The 19,092-nt window shown below is 46.1% G+C and overlaps 3 protein-coding genes across 5 annotated transcripts in view; 2 read left to right on the top strand and 1 right to left on the bottom strand.

Annotated features, from left to right (window-relative positions):
• The window catches only part of ADCY3 (adenylate cyclase 3), a 55,770-nt gene extending 49,039 nt beyond the window's left edge, over positions 1 to 6,731 (top strand). For all 3 annotated transcript variants that reach the window (XM_079791907.1, XM_079791908.1, XM_079791906.1), the window contains 7 exons: positions 57 to 138; positions 890 to 1,048; positions 1,725 to 1,871; positions 2,605 to 2,724; positions 3,592 to 3,715; positions 4,255 to 4,379; positions 4,877 to 6,731. In XM_079791907.1, the coding sequence (XP_079648033.1) occupies positions 57 to 138; positions 890 to 1,048; positions 1,725 to 1,871; positions 2,605 to 2,724; positions 3,592 to 3,715; positions 4,255 to 4,379; positions 4,877 to 5,059 (940 nt within the window). In that variant the 3' untranslated portion in view covers positions 5,060 to 6,731. The remainder of the gene's footprint in view (positions 1 to 56; positions 139 to 889; positions 1,049 to 1,724; positions 1,872 to 2,604; positions 2,725 to 3,591; positions 3,716 to 4,254; positions 4,380 to 4,876) is intronic.
• Positions 884 to 15,062, bottom strand: CENPO (centromere protein O; the record flags this gene model as incomplete). The annotated part of the gene is given in 8 exon segments (XM_079791912.1): positions 884 to 1,024; positions 6,744 to 6,910; positions 7,814 to 7,985; positions 8,920 to 9,179; positions 9,845 to 9,953; positions 12,579 to 12,739; positions 14,953 to 15,013; positions 15,015 to 15,062. Coding segments are annotated over 7 exon segments (948 nt in total). The 3' UTR covers positions 884 to 1,024; positions 6,744 to 6,773.
• PTRHD1 (peptidyl-tRNA hydrolase domain containing 1) lies at positions 15,050 to 16,769 on the top strand. Its single transcript, XM_079791911.1, has 2 exons — positions 15,050 to 15,346; positions 16,424 to 16,769. Exons 1-2 carry the CDS (start codon positions 15,095 to 15,097, stop codon positions 16,592 to 16,594), a joined length of 423 nt encoding a protein of 140 aa, XP_079648037.1. The 5' UTR covers positions 15,050 to 15,094; the 3' UTR covers positions 16,595 to 16,769.
• The last annotated feature ends 2,323 nt before the right edge of the window (positions 16,770 to 19,092 follow it).

Raw genomic sequence — 19,092 nt, 5'->3', positions numbered from 1 at the left:
CACCTTTTAGGAGAGCAGCCTGGGTGCCTTCAGTTGAATTACTCTCTGCCCTGCAGGCTGCCCTTGGTGCCTTCTAAGTACACGATGACAGTGATGATCTTCGTCATGATGCTGAGCTTCTACTACTTCTCCCGCCACGTGAGTGCCTGCACACCCTCCGCTCCTGTTGGCTTACAACCCATCAGGGCCCGAGTAGTAGGATCTGAGAACACAACCTCATAAGGGAAGCTCGTTTCCTTTGCCCAATATGTTATGTGACCCTGTCAAGCCACCACCTTGTCCTTTTTCTGGTTTCTTCCTTAGTGATACAAGCAAACAGTTCTTGACCTTTTCTTCTGACCCGCTCTAGGATGCTGAAGGAAGCATGGGGGAAGGGCATCAGAGCCTGGGTAAAATCTCCATTCCCTAAGCCAGGGGCTCATGGATCTTCACTCACCCAGGCTCTGGGGGACATTAACACACTGACCACGGAGCCAGACGAGAAAGGGACTGAACGGATGAAGTTTTTTGTTTGGTTAAAAGGGGAAAAAAGAGCGGGCAGGAAAGTATCCATGTAAGGGACTTACTGCTCCATGTTAGCTCAAGTACCACCCAGTGGTTGGCCAGGGGAAGTACAGCCTTCCTAAGCCACTTCTAGGCCAGCTGGAAATGGGACTCCTCCCAGGACTAGGAGATCCCGCAAGTCAGACCTGTAGCTGGTTAGGTCCCTGGAGGCTCCACACGTCCAGAAGGTGCCTTTGATCTCTGCTGTAACCACAGAGGCTGGGATCCTCACTGCAGCTGTGGGTGGTCTTTTTCTTTCCCTTGCCATGTAGCCATCTTCCTCCCAGTTTTCATCTTCCCATCAAATGGCCAGTTTAGAGCGTACACACCTTGCATGTGTCTGCAGGTGGAAAAACTCGCACGGACACTGTTCTTGTGGAAGATTGAGGTCCATGACCAGAAGGAACGTGTCTACGAGATGCGACGCTGGAATGAGGCCCTGGTCACCAACATGTTGCCCGATCATGTGGCACGCCATTTCCTGGGGTCCAAGAAGAGAGATGAGGTGAGGGGTGACCTCGTGCTATGGCCTGGAGCCAGGAGGTTGTATCTTCTGGCTTTCTGCTAGGGAGCACCTCTAAACCCAGGCCTGCTACAAACACTATTTCTGGGGGGACACACACACCTGTGCGAGGCCCATTTCAGAAGATGAAACTTTGGCTAGAGCCTCCGTTTCTTTCTTTTTTTTTTTTTTTAAATATGTTTTATTGATTTTTCACAGAGAGGAAGGAGAAGGATAAAGAGTTAGAAACATCGATGAGAGAGAAACATCGATCAGCTGCCTCCTGCACACCCCCTACTGGGGATGTGCCTGCAACCAAGGTACATGCCCTTGACCGGAATCGAACCTGGGACCCTTGAGTCCGCAGGCCGACGCTCTATCCACTGAGCCAAACCGGTCAGGGCAAGAGCCTCCGTTTCTGCCAGCTGTGATCTCAAGTAGAATGCTGCTTCTACCTCACTTCCCAACTCCCTTCCCCTCAACTAGGGCTGTTACAGGGACTAGAGAAGCTATTGTTTAATTCAGTTGTGATGAGAGCTTTCTAATAATTCAGAGTTGGGATAATCTGGGAGATATGTGTCCAACAAGCTGAGTGCACCTATCGTGGGTGTGGAAGATAACATTTCTATAGCACAATATTTAATCAGTCTTTGAGCACTTTGGTCCTGCCTCTTTTTAGGAGCTGTATAGCCAGTCTTATGATGAGATTGGAGTCATGTTTGCCTCCCTGCCCAACTTTGCTGACTTCTACACAGAGGAGAGCATCAATAATGGTGGCATTGAGTGTCTGCGCTTCCTCAATGAGATCATCTCAGATTTTGACTCTGTGAGTGTCCATCTTGCTCCCCTCCTGCTACAAAGTCAGCTTGTTTCAAATTGTATCTCAGGACAGGGTGCAGGAGTCCAAGAGAAACTGGAGTTACTCTAGCTCAGGGGAGGGAACGTCTGGCTCGGTCAAGGCATTAGGGGTGAAGTGATTAAATATTTGACCAAATATAGCAGGCTAATTTTTAAGTTGATAAGGTTCTCCACCCCTGCTCTAGCTGGCTACATTTTCCTATGTAATCCCCTCCCGGTAATGTACGGGCTTCTATAGCTGTCTGGTGTTGGCTCTGGGGGGGTGAGAGGGGAGCCTGGGGAATCACCTACAACTTCACAGGATAAAGACCGGCCAAAACAAGACCCTAAGGTTCCTCTGATGCCTCCTACCTTCAAATTCAGATTCATTAAACATTTATTAGGTAACTTATACACCAAGAGAAATGCTTTTACATATACGTTCAGCCACCCTAGGAGATTGGCAATTTTATCCCAATGTTAAGGTTGTAGAAACTGAGGCTCAGGAAATCAGGAAGTTTGCCTAGGATCACATGGCAGATAAATGGCAGAATAAAGCTTTTATAGAAAAGCATCTCTCGGATGTTTTGTGGGGATAATTGTAAACAGGCAAACCTGTCATGATGTTTTGTGGGGGTAATTGTAAACAGGAAAACCTGTCATTTAGTTGGCTCATGGATCCCAATTGACTGCTGACAGTTTTCTCTTAATACTGGTCTTAGCTTCTAGACAATCCCAAGTTCCGGGTCATCACCAAGATCAAAACCATTGGCAGTACCTATATGGCAGCTTCAGGAGTCACCCCAGATGTCAACACCAACGGCTTCACCAGCTCCAGCAAGGTACCTAACCACCTCAATGGCTAGAGAGGAGACAGGGCTCTGCCTCCTGAGGTAGGAGGCAGCCCACACTTAGCACGTGGGAAACCAGGAGTTACAAGAGCAACTAACATTAAGCACGGTTGTACAAAGGTCCTTTGCACTAGTACAGACACACACCACTACGACCGAGCCAATTTAACACTGGGTTTCCTGAGAAAGTGGAATGAGCAGAAATGACAGCACACACACACAGCAGGCCACTGCTATTTCACGGCCTCGGTGAGGCATAAGATGCTTTGTGGAACTGTGGCTGTGCTCCCTTCTAAGCGCTGGGCAACAGAACCATCTACACAATTACGGTACCATGAACACATCCACACCGGGGAATGGTTTTGTTAAATCGGACCTGTGAAGCCAGCTCGATTTAGGTACCAGAGGTGAGAAAACAAGCTCAACAGCTGTTCTTAAAACATCACAACCGCCATCTCCTTATGATGGATGAGGTTAAAGAAACACACCTAATCCTCAAGTGCTTATAATCTAGCTGAGGAATCAAAACAAGCACAGCTATCCCAAGTTTAAGACCAGGTTCGGACAAGCTGAAGAGACGTGACTCTTAAGCAGGTACACAGCAGACAGGAGGCAAATGGGCTGGGCATGCTTTGTCCTCCCCACCACCACTGCCCAGTCTGTCACAGTGACAGAGGGTGCTAAAGAGGGTCCTGACTCCTTTGTGGGAAAAAGTGAAGAACAGGCCTTTACTAGGTGAAGGGTCTGACCTCCAGAATGTTAAGAGGGGGTGCGGGGAAGGGAGAGGAGGGGAGTAGGCTGCTGCGGGTATGGGCCCAGAGTGGCTCCTGATGCTTTCGCTGCCGCTCCCCGGCTCAGGAGGAGAAGTCAGACAAGGAGCGCTGGCAGCACCTGGCCGATCTGGCGGACTTTGCACTGGCCATGAAGGATACGCTGACGAACATCAACAACCAGTCCTTCAACAACTTCATGCTGCGCATAGGTAAGGCTCTAGGCGCCCTTCTGACACGGGGGTCGGCAATCACCAGGAAGGATGAGAGGCTTATAGATCTGACGCATGTAGATGGGGTAGGGTCCCATACTCAGAGCTGGAAGGACCTTTAGTTCAGGCTCTTCTAGATGACCAGGCCGAAACCTGACCCCTGGCTAGCCATCCCTGTCCCAGTGTTTACAGTGATGCTTTCCTTCTCAACCTGGCTATGCATATTGAGGGGTTTGTTCACTTCAGTCCAGTCTGTTAAGAATTAGTCATCTGTTACCCCCTATGGGAATGTGGAGACAATTGGGGGCTCACTCCTGATGAAATCACAGGAGACCTAAAGTGCCAGGTCTGTGTTGGAGAAACTGGCAACTTCCGTACTGTTAATGAGCATAATGGGGGCAGCTGACCGTGTGCCAAGTACCTGGTGAAGGCAGGATAAATATAAACAGCTTTGTGGTAGAGGTCAGGTGGTGAATTCTGTGAGAACCTGGTAGCTTCTGAGAGGTGTGACTGTGCTGAACTTTATGCCTCTACCCTAGGCATGAACAAAGGAGGGGTCCTGGCTGGGGTCATCGGAGCCCGGAAACCGCACTACGACATCTGGGGCAATACAGTCAATGTCGCCAGCAGGATGGAGTCCACAGGGGTCATGGGTAACATTCAGGTCTGTCCAGTAACAGAGCTGAGCATGTGCTCAGATGCAGGGAATAGTGTGTTCTGCCGGGCACCGTCTCCTCATTGGCCCAGAACATTACCTCGGCAGTGCTGGGAGAGCAAGGGCAAGGTGGGAAAAATGCCTCCAGAGCTAGTTGTAGCAGAAGGGAGAAAAGACACTGACCCTGTTTGTAAAATTTGGGAATAAGTTCTGGGTAAGGATATCCTGATCTCTGTCTCCTGGGCCCGGCAAGAAAGTTCCACAAAAGGGGCAAAGGGAACAAGCGCGGAGAGTACAAGTTCCCAAACAGATGCTGTCACACAGGCATCTGAGGAGAGCGCACTGACTCTCTGGGCGAGGGGAGGACCCCAGGCAAAGCGCCGTGTTCTGGTGCATGGAGTAGGGGAGTGACTGGGACCTGTAGGTCACGTGGAGATCTCATCTGGGCCGCCTGGGGTCGGCTCCCTGTCTAACCCCGAGCTCTGTACTGTGTGCTTCCCCTACAGGTGGTAGAAGAAACACAAGCCATCCTTCGGGAGTACGGCTTCCGCTTTGTGAGACGGGGGCCCATCTTTGTGAAAGGGAAGGGGGAGCTGCTAACCTTTTTCTTGAAGGGGCGCGATAAGCCAGCCGCCTTCCCGAATGGCTCCTCTGTGACCCTGCCCCACCAGGTAGTAGACAACTCCTGAATGGCTTCTAGCCCCAGGGAGGATGTATTTTTTGGAATCAAAGACCTTGGGAAAGGACAAATAACTAAGTCCCAACAGTCCCAACTTGCTGACGTGCACACTCACATAGACTTTAGATTTAAAAATCTCCTCAAGCCTTCACTTCGTGAGCTCTGAGGGTGGCCATACTATTTATTCCTCAGTGTGCCTGTAGCTTCCCCAGAGTAAGGGCCTTAGGCATAGTACTGGAGCAGCCCTTCTCCCCCACAGAGGCCACGGCCACTGTGAGCAGGATGTACCGGAGGTGGGAGCTCAGCCGGAGGGGAAGACGTGGCAGGGCCCCGATGCTGGTGAAGGTCTGCTCCCAGCTGTAACTTGAAAGCAGTGCTTTCCATTCTGCAGAGAGCACAAGCTGGAGACCTGTCTCCGTGTGATCGGAGCTAGGTCAAAGGGCCCTGTCCTGATAATCTTGAAAGGTTCTTCTGGAACCCCTGTCACCTTAGTCATGGGAGCAGAAAGTGCAATATTTCCTTTTACCTGGTGGGAGGGAAAGGGAATTTATTTCTGAAAGAAAAAATATATCAACAGATCTACATTTATATTTTTAACTTTCTGTTAAAAAACACTTTCCGATATTGCCTTGCCTTTTGAGCTCTTGCTACAGTCGCCTTTGCTACTGCTTTAAAAGAGAATTTACAGGTATTGATAAAGAACAAGACTTTTATTAAAAGCTTTCTTCAACTTGAATGTGATCCTTGTGAAAATCCTGTTAATACCTCTCCTCAGAGAAGTGCTTTTTGCTAACTCGCCACCTTCCTGGAAGGCACAAGAGCTTGAACTAAGACATCTCTTACTTTTTGGGTGCTTTCTTCTAAATGGTGGTCCTGACTGACTGACCACTGCATGCTCCTCCCAGGGTTAGCTGGAGCCCCCACACCTGTAAGGTTACATCCTGGTCACCAGGTCTAGGAAGTGACCATTTTAGAGTGCATGGGGCGTGGGTAGTAATGACTTCTATTTGTGACTGGCCAAAACGGGACAGGACTAGAAATGGCAGAATCTAGCCAGCTAGACACATCTGTAAACTGGCCCTCCACATACTCCCTTAAACCAAAGAAAGGGCCAGCAGATCCAAGGCCCTGGTTGTCAGACCAGGAGATGGAGGGAAGGTCTGCTTCCCCTTATGAGCAGACTTATGACCATGCTTTCTACTGAGATGTTTTAGGAAGCAAAGTGAGACATAGAACCCTGATTACTTTAATAGCACTTTCTCACACCACCTTCTTCAAAAGCAGCGGTCTAGAATATGCTGGTCCAAACCGAAGACTAAACACATGTCCTTTCTTAACTATATGATTCATCTCCTATGAACCAAACGTTCTAAAAACTTTCTTTTCAAATGTCTCAATTAGGAAAACGAGATGGAATTAAAGCTTGTATAAAAGTTAGAAATACTCTTTAGTTGAATAGTACATACTCCTCTTTCACAAAATGCCTTCTATTGTCCTACAACCCAGTCTGAGCATTTAACAACTGACCAGGCAATTGTGGAGAATTGTCCAAAACTGCCAGTCTAGACTCAAACTTGCCCCTTCAGCATCCTGCAGAGGTGGGTATCTGTCTCCATTGTAAGGAGTCTGAGCCTTTAAACTGTTTTCAGTCCCATGACCTTGCCTGGGACTGTGTACAGTACTTGTTTACTCACTTTTGATGCGTTCTCAATGGAAATAATATTCTAGTAGATGAGGTTCATATCCAACTTCTCTTCTCTTCTTGCAAATGAAGCAAACACTTGATGAAGGGGCTTTGTACAGAATAAGTTCTCATGGGAAGCTCGCTCTTCTTCCCATGAGGTGGACAGTGCATCCATTCCTAAGGAAGACAGATTCTATCAATCTCATCAGTGCATTTGGGAGAATCAGAACCTGGGTCACTAATATTCTGGACCTAGGTAACTTATTTTTTGGTCTGGAGCTGAGAGGCTGGCTCTAATTACACCAATGCAATTTTGAGATGGGGAACTTAGAAGAGACTCTGCCCAGAGAAATAGAAAGCCTATGGTATACCCTGACTGGTGTGGCTCAGTTGGTTGAAGCATCGTCCCGTACACTGAAAGGCTGCAGGTTCGATCCCCGGTGGGGTCACATGTGGAAGGTATATTGTTCTCTTTCCCATCAATGTATCCCTCTCTCTAAAATTAATAAGCATGTCCTTGGGTGAGAATTTAAAATACCTATGGTATAAAACCTGTGGCAGCTCCTAGAAACATTTTATCTTTTTTGTCATTACTGCCCATGTACATTACTATGGTACACTTAACTGAAACAAGTCACACATACACATGCACACCAATCTCAGCCAGTTCTGAAAAAAAATCCCATTTACTGAATAGTCTCTAGAGAGCTCAATGTATACTGACTTTTCACGTCCATTTGGCTCTCTGCACCACTCTGGCCCTATGACTCAGCCTCATTAGCTGTCTCTTCAAGAGCAGTCTCCAATGAAAACAAATTATAAGCTGAAAGAACACTGGCTGATTTGGAAGGAGCAAATTAGGAGGGAAAATGATGATGATTATGTTTATTCACTTACAAAGAGAAGAGGAAAAACTGGTAGAAACAAATAGTCTTCATATTTTTCTGCTTATGGTATATAAACAGAAGACAGTATCTCAAGAGGTCCAACTCATGTATTCTGCCTGTTTTACCCTTTTTCACTGAACCTGAGTAACCCAGAGCTTATTATGTAACTTCACTGAGGCACCCTTCCTCTTACCTTGGTACGTAACAGTGACGTCAGTTGGGAGGGTTCTTGTGATGTCCTTATATAGCAGTCTAGCACAAAGTGGGAAGGACTGGCCGCTCCGCTCCGCTTTGTAAGTAAATGATAGCAGGTTGCACAGTGAGTTTCTCTGCAAGGGCCCGGCCAGAAAGGCTGCAAAGTCCCTCTAATGGAGGCGGGGATCAAAACAGACACAAAGTATAGACAATTACAGCTCTAAAAGCAGAGTGGCTGTGACACTTCCAACAGTGACTACCAAAAATAGGGCCCCGTTAATTAGATTTCAGATAAATAAAGGACAGAGACAGGCCTGTAAAAAGGACTAATGATAGAGATTACAGGATAACTAAGAGTCAGCGGAAGCCTAGGAAGACCTGCAGGAGCACTTAGGTAAATGGCCAGAGGCTGGGGGGATACTATTTCTGCCAAGAATATCATTGACATACATAGGGCTAAGATGCTTTCTGTCTGCTTATACATATCAGTTTATCTAAATGACAACCAGGAGCTTCAATGTCATTCCAAATGCATAGTGGGGGAAACACTAAGTTTACAAGAGTCACTTATTCCCTATTGCATTCATTCTAGCCTGGTTTTTTGTTTGTTTGTTTTTTACCCCAACCCCAGGCTCAATTGCAATCCTAAGAAAGTAGGGAAGAGTTCAGGCAAAGATAGATAGTATTCCTCTGATATTTCAGAAAACATTATTCTGCTTTGCATCTATACTCCAGATTCAGCAAGGCACCTGGCACATAGTAAGTGCTCTATCAATCCCTGTTGAATTAACAGTATAGCTACTGGACTCTACTACTTTGTGAGGGGAAGAAAGGGTCAAATATAGAAGCTTGAAGATCACTACTGAGGCGTGAATAACTCCTTAACCAGTATTCATGCTTCAACATCATCCAGAGTTTCAACAGGTAAGAAAAGAGAGTAGAAAATAGCTTGTATATAAAAAATAAACAAGTATTAGAAGGATAATAGTCAAATTTTAACTCAGTTATGAAACATTAAGGAAAAAACAAAACCTTGACCCTTTTTTGTCCCCTTTAAGCCTATCTTGGGCTCATCAAATGCTATGTAAGATTCCAGGCAGATACCTGAAGTCGATCTGCTTGATACTTCCTTCCAGAGTAAGCATTCAGGTATTCGCAGAGACTGAACAGGAAGTGCTGAATGTTAGTCTGTAGGTATTTTGCAGAGATCTCCTCTAGGGGAATGAAGACTGGAATCGAATGGTGATGTATCCGAAGCGGCTTCTGTATGACAATATCCACAAAATAGGAATCCAGCAGGGTCCCCTCAAAAGCAGTGCTGATGGAAACACAGACTCCCCGGCTGGTCAGTTTCCCACTGAGCCCTGAGGCAAACAGGACAACACCTCAGCAGATGTCCGGCAAAGTTAGTGTCTTACTCATCTGTCCATACCAGCTGCTCCAGCACCACCTACCACATACAGTGTGTACTCCAGTGTCTGCTGAATGAGTGACTATCAGACTCTTTCCCCTCATTAACTCTCACTTTGAGTTTGAGTTAAAACCACGGGATGGTGGGGAAAAAATCCTAAATAGCAATTATTGAGGAAGAGATTTTGAAAATTTCAATTTACCTATTCTCTTTTATTCTGAGTGTTAAATAATTTATGATAGTCCCCAGTTCTTCCCACAATCCTCTTATGACATAGAGAATGAGACTAAATCCCCATATTAATGGTGAAACAGAGAATTGAGGGGCTCAAACTATTTGACCAGTGGCATAAAGCAAGCCAGAAGTAAAGTTCTAGTACAGGGTCTGGCACACATTGAACAGCTAAAATGAATAGGTGAAACCAGCTACTAATCAATCTGCTGCACCAAGAGGCCAATACTGTAGGTAAAGATGCCTACAAATACTATGCCAGTTTTTTGTGTACATTGAGGGGGCAAAACCAATGCTGAAGAAGTAAGTCCAGGACTAACAATACAACTAGCAAACTCACTCAGTAGAGACAAGACGCAGACTGAAACAGGTCAGAAAAAGGAATACCTGTAAAACGATATGCTTGCAGAATGGATTTCACATTTTCTCGTTTTGTTTCCAAAACTTCTTGCTCACTGACCTCAAATGTTTGGTCAGGTTCTACACTGGCTTCTACCTGAAAGATAGGCAGCAAATCAGATGGTACAAAGGGGCATAACACACAGTCTCTGCTTGCGTCTAACTGGAATAAAGCTGAATAGAATGTGTATTACACAATGAATGAAGAAATGCTACAGTGGTCTACCAGTGCTACGAATTCATAGTAGAGGAAGAATCTCATGGGTCACAGTGCTAGGATTGTGCTGGCCTGAAGAGTATTGTGAGAGGCTAAAGAAAAGGGTGTGAAGAAAGTCTAGTATGAGCACAGGGTGATTGCAAAGAGGCAAGGCTGGAAAGTTGGTTTGGATCAGACTGTGCAAGCTTTCAAGTGCCAGGATAAGAAATACTGACTCTGAGATGTATCCTTAGAGCAATGGCCCAATAGTCAGTCTCAGACTAACTCTCCCTCTGAGAACTTATATAGCAGGTTCCCCTCAAAAGCAGCTCTAAAACTAAGCTTACATACAAGCCAATAAACAAAATGGTCTGAAGGCATTAGAGAACGACCAAAATAGCCAGACTGAACGTTAAAGATAAGTGCTCTGAGCTTAGCTGGGCTTTCCCATTTGATGTGTATACAAGGCATATGGGTCAAATAGAAAGCTACAGGCCAGACTGTGTAGCAGTCCCACTAAGACAAAAACGAGGCCAAGGTTACCAAAACAGCCTTTCTATGAGCCAAGGTCCCATCAAAAAGGGAACCCAACATTCTGCAGGCAATGCACCCTCCAGGCAAAGATTTAGTAAAAGGAAACAAGCGGTAAGCATAAAATTAGATTCCTAAATCAACTTCATTAAAACAAAGACTTTCATCACGAGACACCATCAGAGAATGAAAAGGCAAGCTACAATGTACGAGAAGATTTGTAAAACATACCCAACAAAGAATTCATATCCAAAATACGTAAAGAATTCTACAATTTAATGAGGTAGACAACCCAATAAAATTTTTGCAAAAGCCTTGAAAAGCATACTTTACAAAAGAAGACTCTGAAGTGTCCAATACAGGTATATCATTACTTATTAGGCAAATGCAAATTAACCCACAACGAGATGCTATTATACTCCCACCAGAATGTCAAATTTTTAAAACCAACAATATCAATTATAGATAAAGATGCAAAACAATGGAAAGCTTATACAATATTGCTGGGAATGTAAAATTGGTGTAATCACTTTCAAAAGCTATTTGGCAGTATTTTACTAAAGCTAATATGCATACCCGTGACCCAGCAATTCTACCAAATCCATACCTAATAGAAAAGTGTATATTTTTAGACCAAAACAGGAACAAGAATATTCATAGCAGCATTCTTCTTTTTAAGCCTCACCTGAGAATGTGTGTGTGTGTGTGTGTGTGTGTGTGTTTTGATTTTAGAGAGAAGAATGGAGAGGGGAGAGAAGAAACATCCATGGATTGCTTCCAAGTACATGCCCCAATGAACCAAACCTGTAATCCTTTGGTGGAGCGGATGCTCCAGCCAATCGAGCCACACTGGTCAGGGCAGCAGCATTATTCTTAATAGACCCAAAGTGGAACCCCCAATAACCCAAATGTCACCAACAGTACAACAGGTAAATTAATTGTGGAATATTCATAACATGACATTACTATACAGCAATAAAAAAAGAATGACCACTACATGCAGCGTGGATGAATCTCACAGACTTAATATTCAGCCAAAGAAAGAAGCCAGGCATGAATTTTATAATTTTAACCATTATATGAAGTTCAAAAACAGATAAAACCAATGTATGATGACAGAAATCAGAATAGTGGTTACCTTGAGGGAAATGACTAGAAGGATACAAGAGGGAGACTTAGGGCACTAATAATATTCTCTGCTTTGATCTGTGTGGTACAGGATGTGTTCACTTTGTAAAAGGTTCTGCAGATTTGTGCACTTTATATATATTTACTCCTATATTTTACTTTAATAAAAAAGTGAAGGGAGGGAGGGAGGAAGAGAGAGAAGGGAGTAAAGAGGGAAACGGAAGAGAGGTGGGAAGGTGAGAAAAAGAAGGCTGACCATATCCACGGGCAAGGAATGGTTAGTGAAGGTTCTGAGCAAGGAAACGACAGAGTTTCAGGAAAGCATTTTCTTGGCTGTGTAGGATTTACGGGAGGAGTACAAATCCTAGAGAAGAGAACCAACTAGCAGACTACTGTGACAATCCCGGCATCCCAATCACCTGCTAAGTCCTTACAGCAGATGTGGATGATACTTGAGCTATTGCAGTGGAGTGGAGAAGGAAGTGGAGGAAGCACAAAGACTACCTAAAAGAAAATGTGAGCGTTCTTGCTGGCTGGACCCGGGCTAGACAGAAAACTGACAAGAGGAAAGAGTCGACGTTTACTGTGAGGCTTCAAGTCTGTGCAACAGAAAAATGGCACAGTGACACGGTACCAATGACTCAAGTCAGGCCGAGACGGAGGCAACAGGTTCACGTCGGGGGGCAGGTTAAAAGATCCTGCGGGGCCATCGGTAAGGCCTGAGGACTGTTAGTTGATACAGGTATCGGCTGAGACCGACAGGTTTGATGAGGGACCAAGGACTGAAGTCACAACATACGGATGTGCGAGTTCCCAGGCCATGCTCCTTACACCCCAGGGAGCTGCCAACGACCACCCCCCACTCACTCTGGCTTGACGTCGTTGCACTTCGGCCCTGAGTTTGTCTCGCAGACTCCTCAGTTTTCGAATCTTGCTTCCAAGAGCGCTCTCCGCTCCCTGTGCTCCCTGCGGCTCTTCAAATTTCTTACGGGATTTAGCCTCTAGTCTTTCCAAGTGAGCTAGAACACCTGAAGAAAGTAAAGAGAGGATTTCTCAAGAAGCCAAGGGGTTCTAATTCTGGCAGCAGAAAGCATTTCAGGGAAGAGTAAAAGGTGACCCCCGCCCCTTTTTTTCAGAACTTTGTGGCTAGTTCATTGTTAGACACTGCCCCCAACTTATAAAACCAGAAGAACTGACAGCAGAAGCCAAAGATCAGCAGCCTCTTAGCCTGAACACTGATGTACATGTACAGGCAAGCAGTCCCTAACCAGGACAACGTCCGAAAAAGAACATTCTCTGAATATAGCTAATCTCAGTTATCATGGTGATGATAACCCAGCGGAAAACTGTCACCAAATTCACTGGCTCTCTCAGAAACTGTTTTTTAAAATGTAGAATTATTTCTTAAATTGGTTTTTATGCATGTTTTCCCAAAGTGCTAAAGCATAATTCTTTGAAGCTCTGAAAAATATTAGTACATAATTCTTTGAAGCTCTGAAAAATATTAGTACAACACAAACTAAGAGAACTGTCCACAAATATTAGAGAGGAAAACACTCTTACTGCTGGACAGAAACTCAGAGGCAAATTTCAGTTCCCTAGAGCCGTGGTCGGCAAACTGTGGCTCGCGAGCCACATGCGGCTCTTTGGCCCCTTGAGTGTGGCTCTTCCACAAAATACCACGGCCTGGGCGAGTCTATTTTGAAGAAGTGGCATTAGAAGAAGTTTAAGTTTAAAAAATTTGGCTCTCAAAAGAAATTTCAATCGCTGTACTGTTGATATTTGGCTCTGTTGACTAATGAGTTTGCCGACCACTGGTCTAGAGATTGACTAAGGACCAAGACAAGCGCCCCTGGCTGTACTGTGCGTCCTTGACTGCCCTTCACAGTGTTGGGGGTGTGTGTGTGGGGTGTGTGTGTGTGTGTGTGTGTACACACGCGTGCTTTTTTTTTCAAATGAAAAGCAACATCCCACACCAGTGAGCAGATTCTGACTTGCTTTATGGCAGCACTCTAGGACTGAACCTGGAATATCTCTGAGGGGTGCCGGTACGGTAAGGGTCGTGTTTTCCTAATGCTAATAAGCTCCGATAAAGCATCTGCTGAACTCTTCCTACGTGTCAACACACTTGTGCTAGGTTATCTACTTGCAAAACATGTAAAGAATTACAACATTTACTGAATATTTCCTACATATGCACGGTACGTGTTAAATGCTTTCCGTGAGAAACATGAAAAGAATTGTTTATCTAATTCCCACAACATTACCACAATGCTGTTATTCACCTCCATTTCCCAGGTAAAAAACGGAAGCAGAGAAAGGTAAAATAACCTGCCCAAGGCCACCGTATTTACAACGGCAGAGCCAGGACTCAAACCCAGATCTAACCGATGCCAAAGCCACCGCCTGGCACTGCCTCTTCCACAGGAGTAATGCAGAAATGGCCCCCCAAATCCCGGGAAGAGAGAGAGAGAGAGAGACCTCACTGGCTACAACTGTAGCCCAGAAAAGAGACACGGCGTATTATGAATGCAAACTATGGGTTTAAAAAGGCAGGAGCCTAGGAACACGTGAAGTAACTTTGCCCTGACGGTCTTAGTTGCTTGTCCCTCAGGCTGACAATAAAGCGAATCCTAACTTCTTGCAGGTGGGGGTTTTGCCTTCAAATTGTAAAAACCACAAAACCTGTGAGGCGCAAGGCGGGTGCGCTGGTATTAGCTCCTTTCCCTGTTCTGCTCCCGCACAGGGCAGGTCGCACCGGACAGAAGAGGAAAAGCGCCATCACCCAGGCGGGGTGGGGTGGGGAGAGGGGGTGTCATCTTTGGGCAGCAGCAGCAAAGCGACAAAGACAACCATTTGAATACCTCCTTTGGACCCGCCCTCTTGGCTTGAAGTATTCGCCAGCTCCATCTACTCAGACTTCCAGATCCACAAGCCTTCCCAGGAAGCTGTCCAGGCACCGGGAACAAGAACCGAGATTTCCTTGCGGACAAAAGGGAAAATGGCAAGGGAGTCACATCTAGCCACCTTCAGACAAACCTAGACGGTAGACCAACACCCCGAGTGTCACTGCCAGGACCCCCCTTCCCTGACCCGCCCTTTCCCCGGGTGCCAGCAGGCCGTGCCCACATCCAGCTCGCCGGCCCCGAGCGCTCCCGAGGGCACAGGGAGCTGCAAGAGGCCCTTTAGCCTTCCGCCCTCGCCACCGGCTCGAACCTCACCGGACCTCATTCCCCCTTACCTCCTCTCCTCTGGCTCACGCAGCCCAGGGACGAGTTCCCGCCATCCTCGCCTTCAAAACCCCAGCCGGTCGGACCCAGCGTGCTTTGCGCAGCCACCGTACAAAAACATGGCCGCGCTCAGGGCCCCTCCCTGATCCCAGCATGCACCGCGGCCTAGGCCAGGCCTTGCTGCTGGGCAGGAATATGGCGGCACCGAGCGCGGAGCCGCCGGTCTTGGTACAATACTTGGTGTTACGAAAGGACCTATCGCAGGCTCCATTCTCCTGGCCGGCGGGCGCACTGGTAGCGCAGGCTTGTCACGCAGCCACTGCGGCCTTGCACGTTCACCGCGACCACCCGCACACTGTGGCTTACCTCCGGGAGCTGGGGCGCATGCGCAAGGTGGTCCTGGAGGTGAGGCACGGGGCCGCGGGGGGGGGGGGCGGGGCGAGGAGCGCTGAGGAAGTCGAGACCGGAAGTGGGTGTGGCCTGGAGTCAGAGGCCCTAACTTCGTGTTGGGGGGCCGGGTGTTAGTGGGAGGAGTCTTTAGCATCTAAGGTTTGGGAACGCTTTCTGGGGTCACTGGAGCTATTACTCAGAGAGTCTTCCCTTGGCCGGGGAGGGTCTGACAGTGAAGAGTGGTCATCGGGTCCGTTACTAAAGGGGCTCGCACCCCTCCGGTCTCACCTGCGGCCGTCTTAGTGACACCTGTGCGCGAGGAGGCTGGAGGGAGACCCGCCTTTTAACCCTTTGCACTCGCTTGCTTTTTTCTCGATTCCTGCTACCGATGCTAACCGTGTCGAGTCACACTCAACATCCGAGTGCAAAATTAATGCCGCCGCTCGGATAAAATTGTTACCCTCCCTTCCCGCAAAACCGACCCAGGATAAGGACTCGGGATTTCTTATTGCCAGTGAGACTGAAGCGTTTCCCTGGACAGGACGCCAAATGATTTGGAAATAAATGTGAACCCTGGTGTACATTGAACGGAGCGTCACAAACACCAGGGGTGTACGATAGCGGGAAGGTCCTTTCTGCAGATGGCCAAACAGAGCTTACCCTTTGTAATGTCTGCTCTAGGAATGTGTCCTCAGTAGGCAACTCTTAAAGTGAGAGCTGGCTGAAGCATTAGGGATAGCTATTTGGGCACCGGCCACAAGAGAACTAGAAAATGTATAGAGCGTAATTACTGACAATGCCTGCAGCATTTCAAGAAGGAAGAGAAAAATCTCCCATTTTCTAAACAGAAAAATTAAGCCTCTCCCTTTCTCCCCAGCCCCCAAGCAATTTATCTAATGTCCTACAGAGAGTGAATGAAAAATGGAGCAATGAAGCTCTTACTTCTGGAGACATGCTCTACAGCTCCTTTGGGAGATCAGTTCCTCCACTTTCAGTTAAGGGGAGCCCTCCTCCTCCCCATATTTCTGCCCATGGATTTGATACCTCCTAAATGGGCTATTCAATCTACGTTCTGTGTCCTGCTTCTTGTAGGCCCCAGATGAGACCACCCTAAAGGAGCTGGCTGGGACACTGCAAGAGAAGAACATCGACCACATGCTATGGCTGGAGCAGCCAGAGAATGTCGCCACCTGCATTGCACTCCGTCCCTACCCCAAGGAAGAAGTGAATCAGTATTTGAAGAAGTTCCGATTGTTCAAGTGACTGATGTTATGAATTGCTTTGATATATTTGAGTATCAGCTGGGTCCAGAAACTGCATGCCATCCGTCCCTAAGCATCATGTACTCCTTTCAATGGCAACTTGCTCTTCCCTTTAATTTATGACACTTTCTTGAGGGCCAAACACATGTTCACATTAAAGTTGTCATTAGTAAGTACTTTCTCTTATTTTTCCTAAGTTCAGATGGGGAAAGTAGGTGAACAGCAATATTATTTATGGGTCATTGCTCAAATAGAAGATTTGGTTAGACTCATACAGGGGTCAAGAAAATGCCTTTCCATTTTTGTTAGGAATAATAGAGTTCTTCCACTATATCTGGCCTTGCATACCAAGTTTACAAAAAAAAAATGTATTTTTCAATAGAGCAAAAATTGTGCTGCAAGCCCTAGAATAGGTGATAAATCCTTGACAAGAATCTCCTCTGCTTTGTAAGTTCCTTATATGTAAAAACGTTTTAAAATTAACTGTGTCCAGCCCTGGCCGGTTTGCCTCAGTGGATAGAGAGTCAGCCTGTGGACCAAAGAGCCCCAGGTTCGATTCCAGTCACGGGCATGTATCTTGGTTGCAAGCTCCCCCCTGGCCCAGGCCCTGGTTGGGGCTCATGCAGGAGGCAACCAATCGATGTGTTCCTCTCACATCGATATTTCTGTCTTTCCCTCTCTCTCAAAATTAGTGGAAAAATATCCTCAGGTGAGGATTAAAAAAAAAAATTAACTGTGTCCATATGTGCTATTCAAGCCTTATGATGCAGGCGATCTTGTCTCAAGTTTACAGATTCAGAAAAGCTTTGACTTGCCCAAGATCAAATCAGTGTTTTGTCAGTCCAGTCTTCCCTTAACCTCTCATAGTGGGTTACCTATTGGGTTACCATCTAGATACTAGAAGGTGGTCATAAGTAGTTCAATCACTGGGAAGCTGGTCTTCCATTTTATGTTGGTTAGGATTATAAACCATCCTCCTGTGACTGTGAGTTGTATGTCTCCATACCCTAAGGCCCAATTATCACTGGATGAGCTGACAAAATTGAGTTTCTGAACTTATAAAGTTGAGGATCAGTGTCTAGGGCATTGCTTCTCATGGGGCTGACAAAGTAGAGGGCTTCTCTAGAAGTGGTTGTTAAAAGCACATTTTAGTGTTGTTTAATCAACACACATCTTCTGCACAGATTCTGAGAGTCCTTCCTTAGGGTGTGTACTGTGCTACCTGGTTGAGAATCTCGGCAATAGTGAACCATTGTTACTGATGCAAAGGTGTGTGAAAAAATGGGTGAGAACCACTACCCTTGGCTACCATTGCCTCAAGTTTTAGCTGTCCTCCCAGGTCAAGTTTAGCACGGAAGAGGGGACTAAGATCTAAGTGTGGGGACCAGTAAAGACTTCTTGGAAAGGGCATCTAAATTGAAGCCTTGAAGGACAAGCAGGAAGGGGAAAGAAGAAGTATTACAAACTATGGAAGAAAATGATATGGACATGGAAGTGAGAACACGGTAAATTCAAGAATAAAGATCATTTGTTTAGAGTATGGAAAGTTATGATACTTAAAATGTAGAGTGATTTCAGGTAAACTATAGGCAAGATGTAGTCACTAATAGATTCTGAAGGTTGTGTTTAGAAAGATTTCTCTGACGACTGTGTGAAGGGTGAATGTAAGAGGCACGAACGTGGTTACTATAATCATTCAAAGAAAGGTAAGTCCTGAATTTGGTCTGTGATTAACAGGGTTAGAAAGAGGATAGCATGAGGCGCTACAAGGGATAATTTTCCGCAATTTGGAGAGATGAATCGGAGCGTGTTGTTGAGAATGATGATGCAATTAATACAGATAAGAGAGACCAGAGCTTATTTGTGGGGAAGTTATTTGGTTTGGGACTTAGGTTTGAGGTGCTGGGGAGTGGGGATCCATCCATGTGGTAATGTTCTCCAGTTGGAAATTCAAGACCAGATTTTGAGAGAGGCCTTGGCTAGAAGAGCAGACTTAAGATGCATATGAATATAAGTGATACTGAGTTCAAGGGAAAAGAAGGGAGAGTACAGGGACTCACTTCAGAACTATTACCCTCATGCAAATTTAAAACGTGAAAAAAAAAAAATCAGTCCTTTAGCAAAACCAAAGTTAGTGTCCAATTTACTTTCAAAATGGAAACCCCACCAAACTTCTAAGGAACTTGAGCTCCAGAGAACAATTTTTAACTCATCCGTCGGTTAAAAAATCTTTTTTAAAAATAGTTTTTAAAATTGATTTCTTTTAGGGAGAGGGAGAGAGGAACATTGATGTGAGAGAGAAACATCAATCTGTTCCTCCCATACGCAACCTAACTGGGGATAGAACCCAAAACTTGGCCATGTGCCCTAACCAGGCATCGAACCAGTGACCTTTCGGTGCATGGGATGGCACTCAACCAACTGAGCCACACCAGCCAGGGCAACTGATCAGTCTTTCTGTGTCACTGTGTCATGGTGCTCTTATCTCAGTTGTACTGT

The sequence above is a fragment of the Cnephaeus nilssonii genome (assembly GCF_951640355.1).
Source record: "Cnephaeus nilssonii genome assembly, chromosome: 15".
Taxonomy (NCBI): domain Eukaryota; kingdom Metazoa; phylum Chordata; class Mammalia; order Chiroptera; family Vespertilionidae; genus Cnephaeus; species Cnephaeus nilssonii.
Note: the sequence above shows the minus strand (reverse complement) of the source record. Positions and strands in the feature narration are given on the sequence as shown.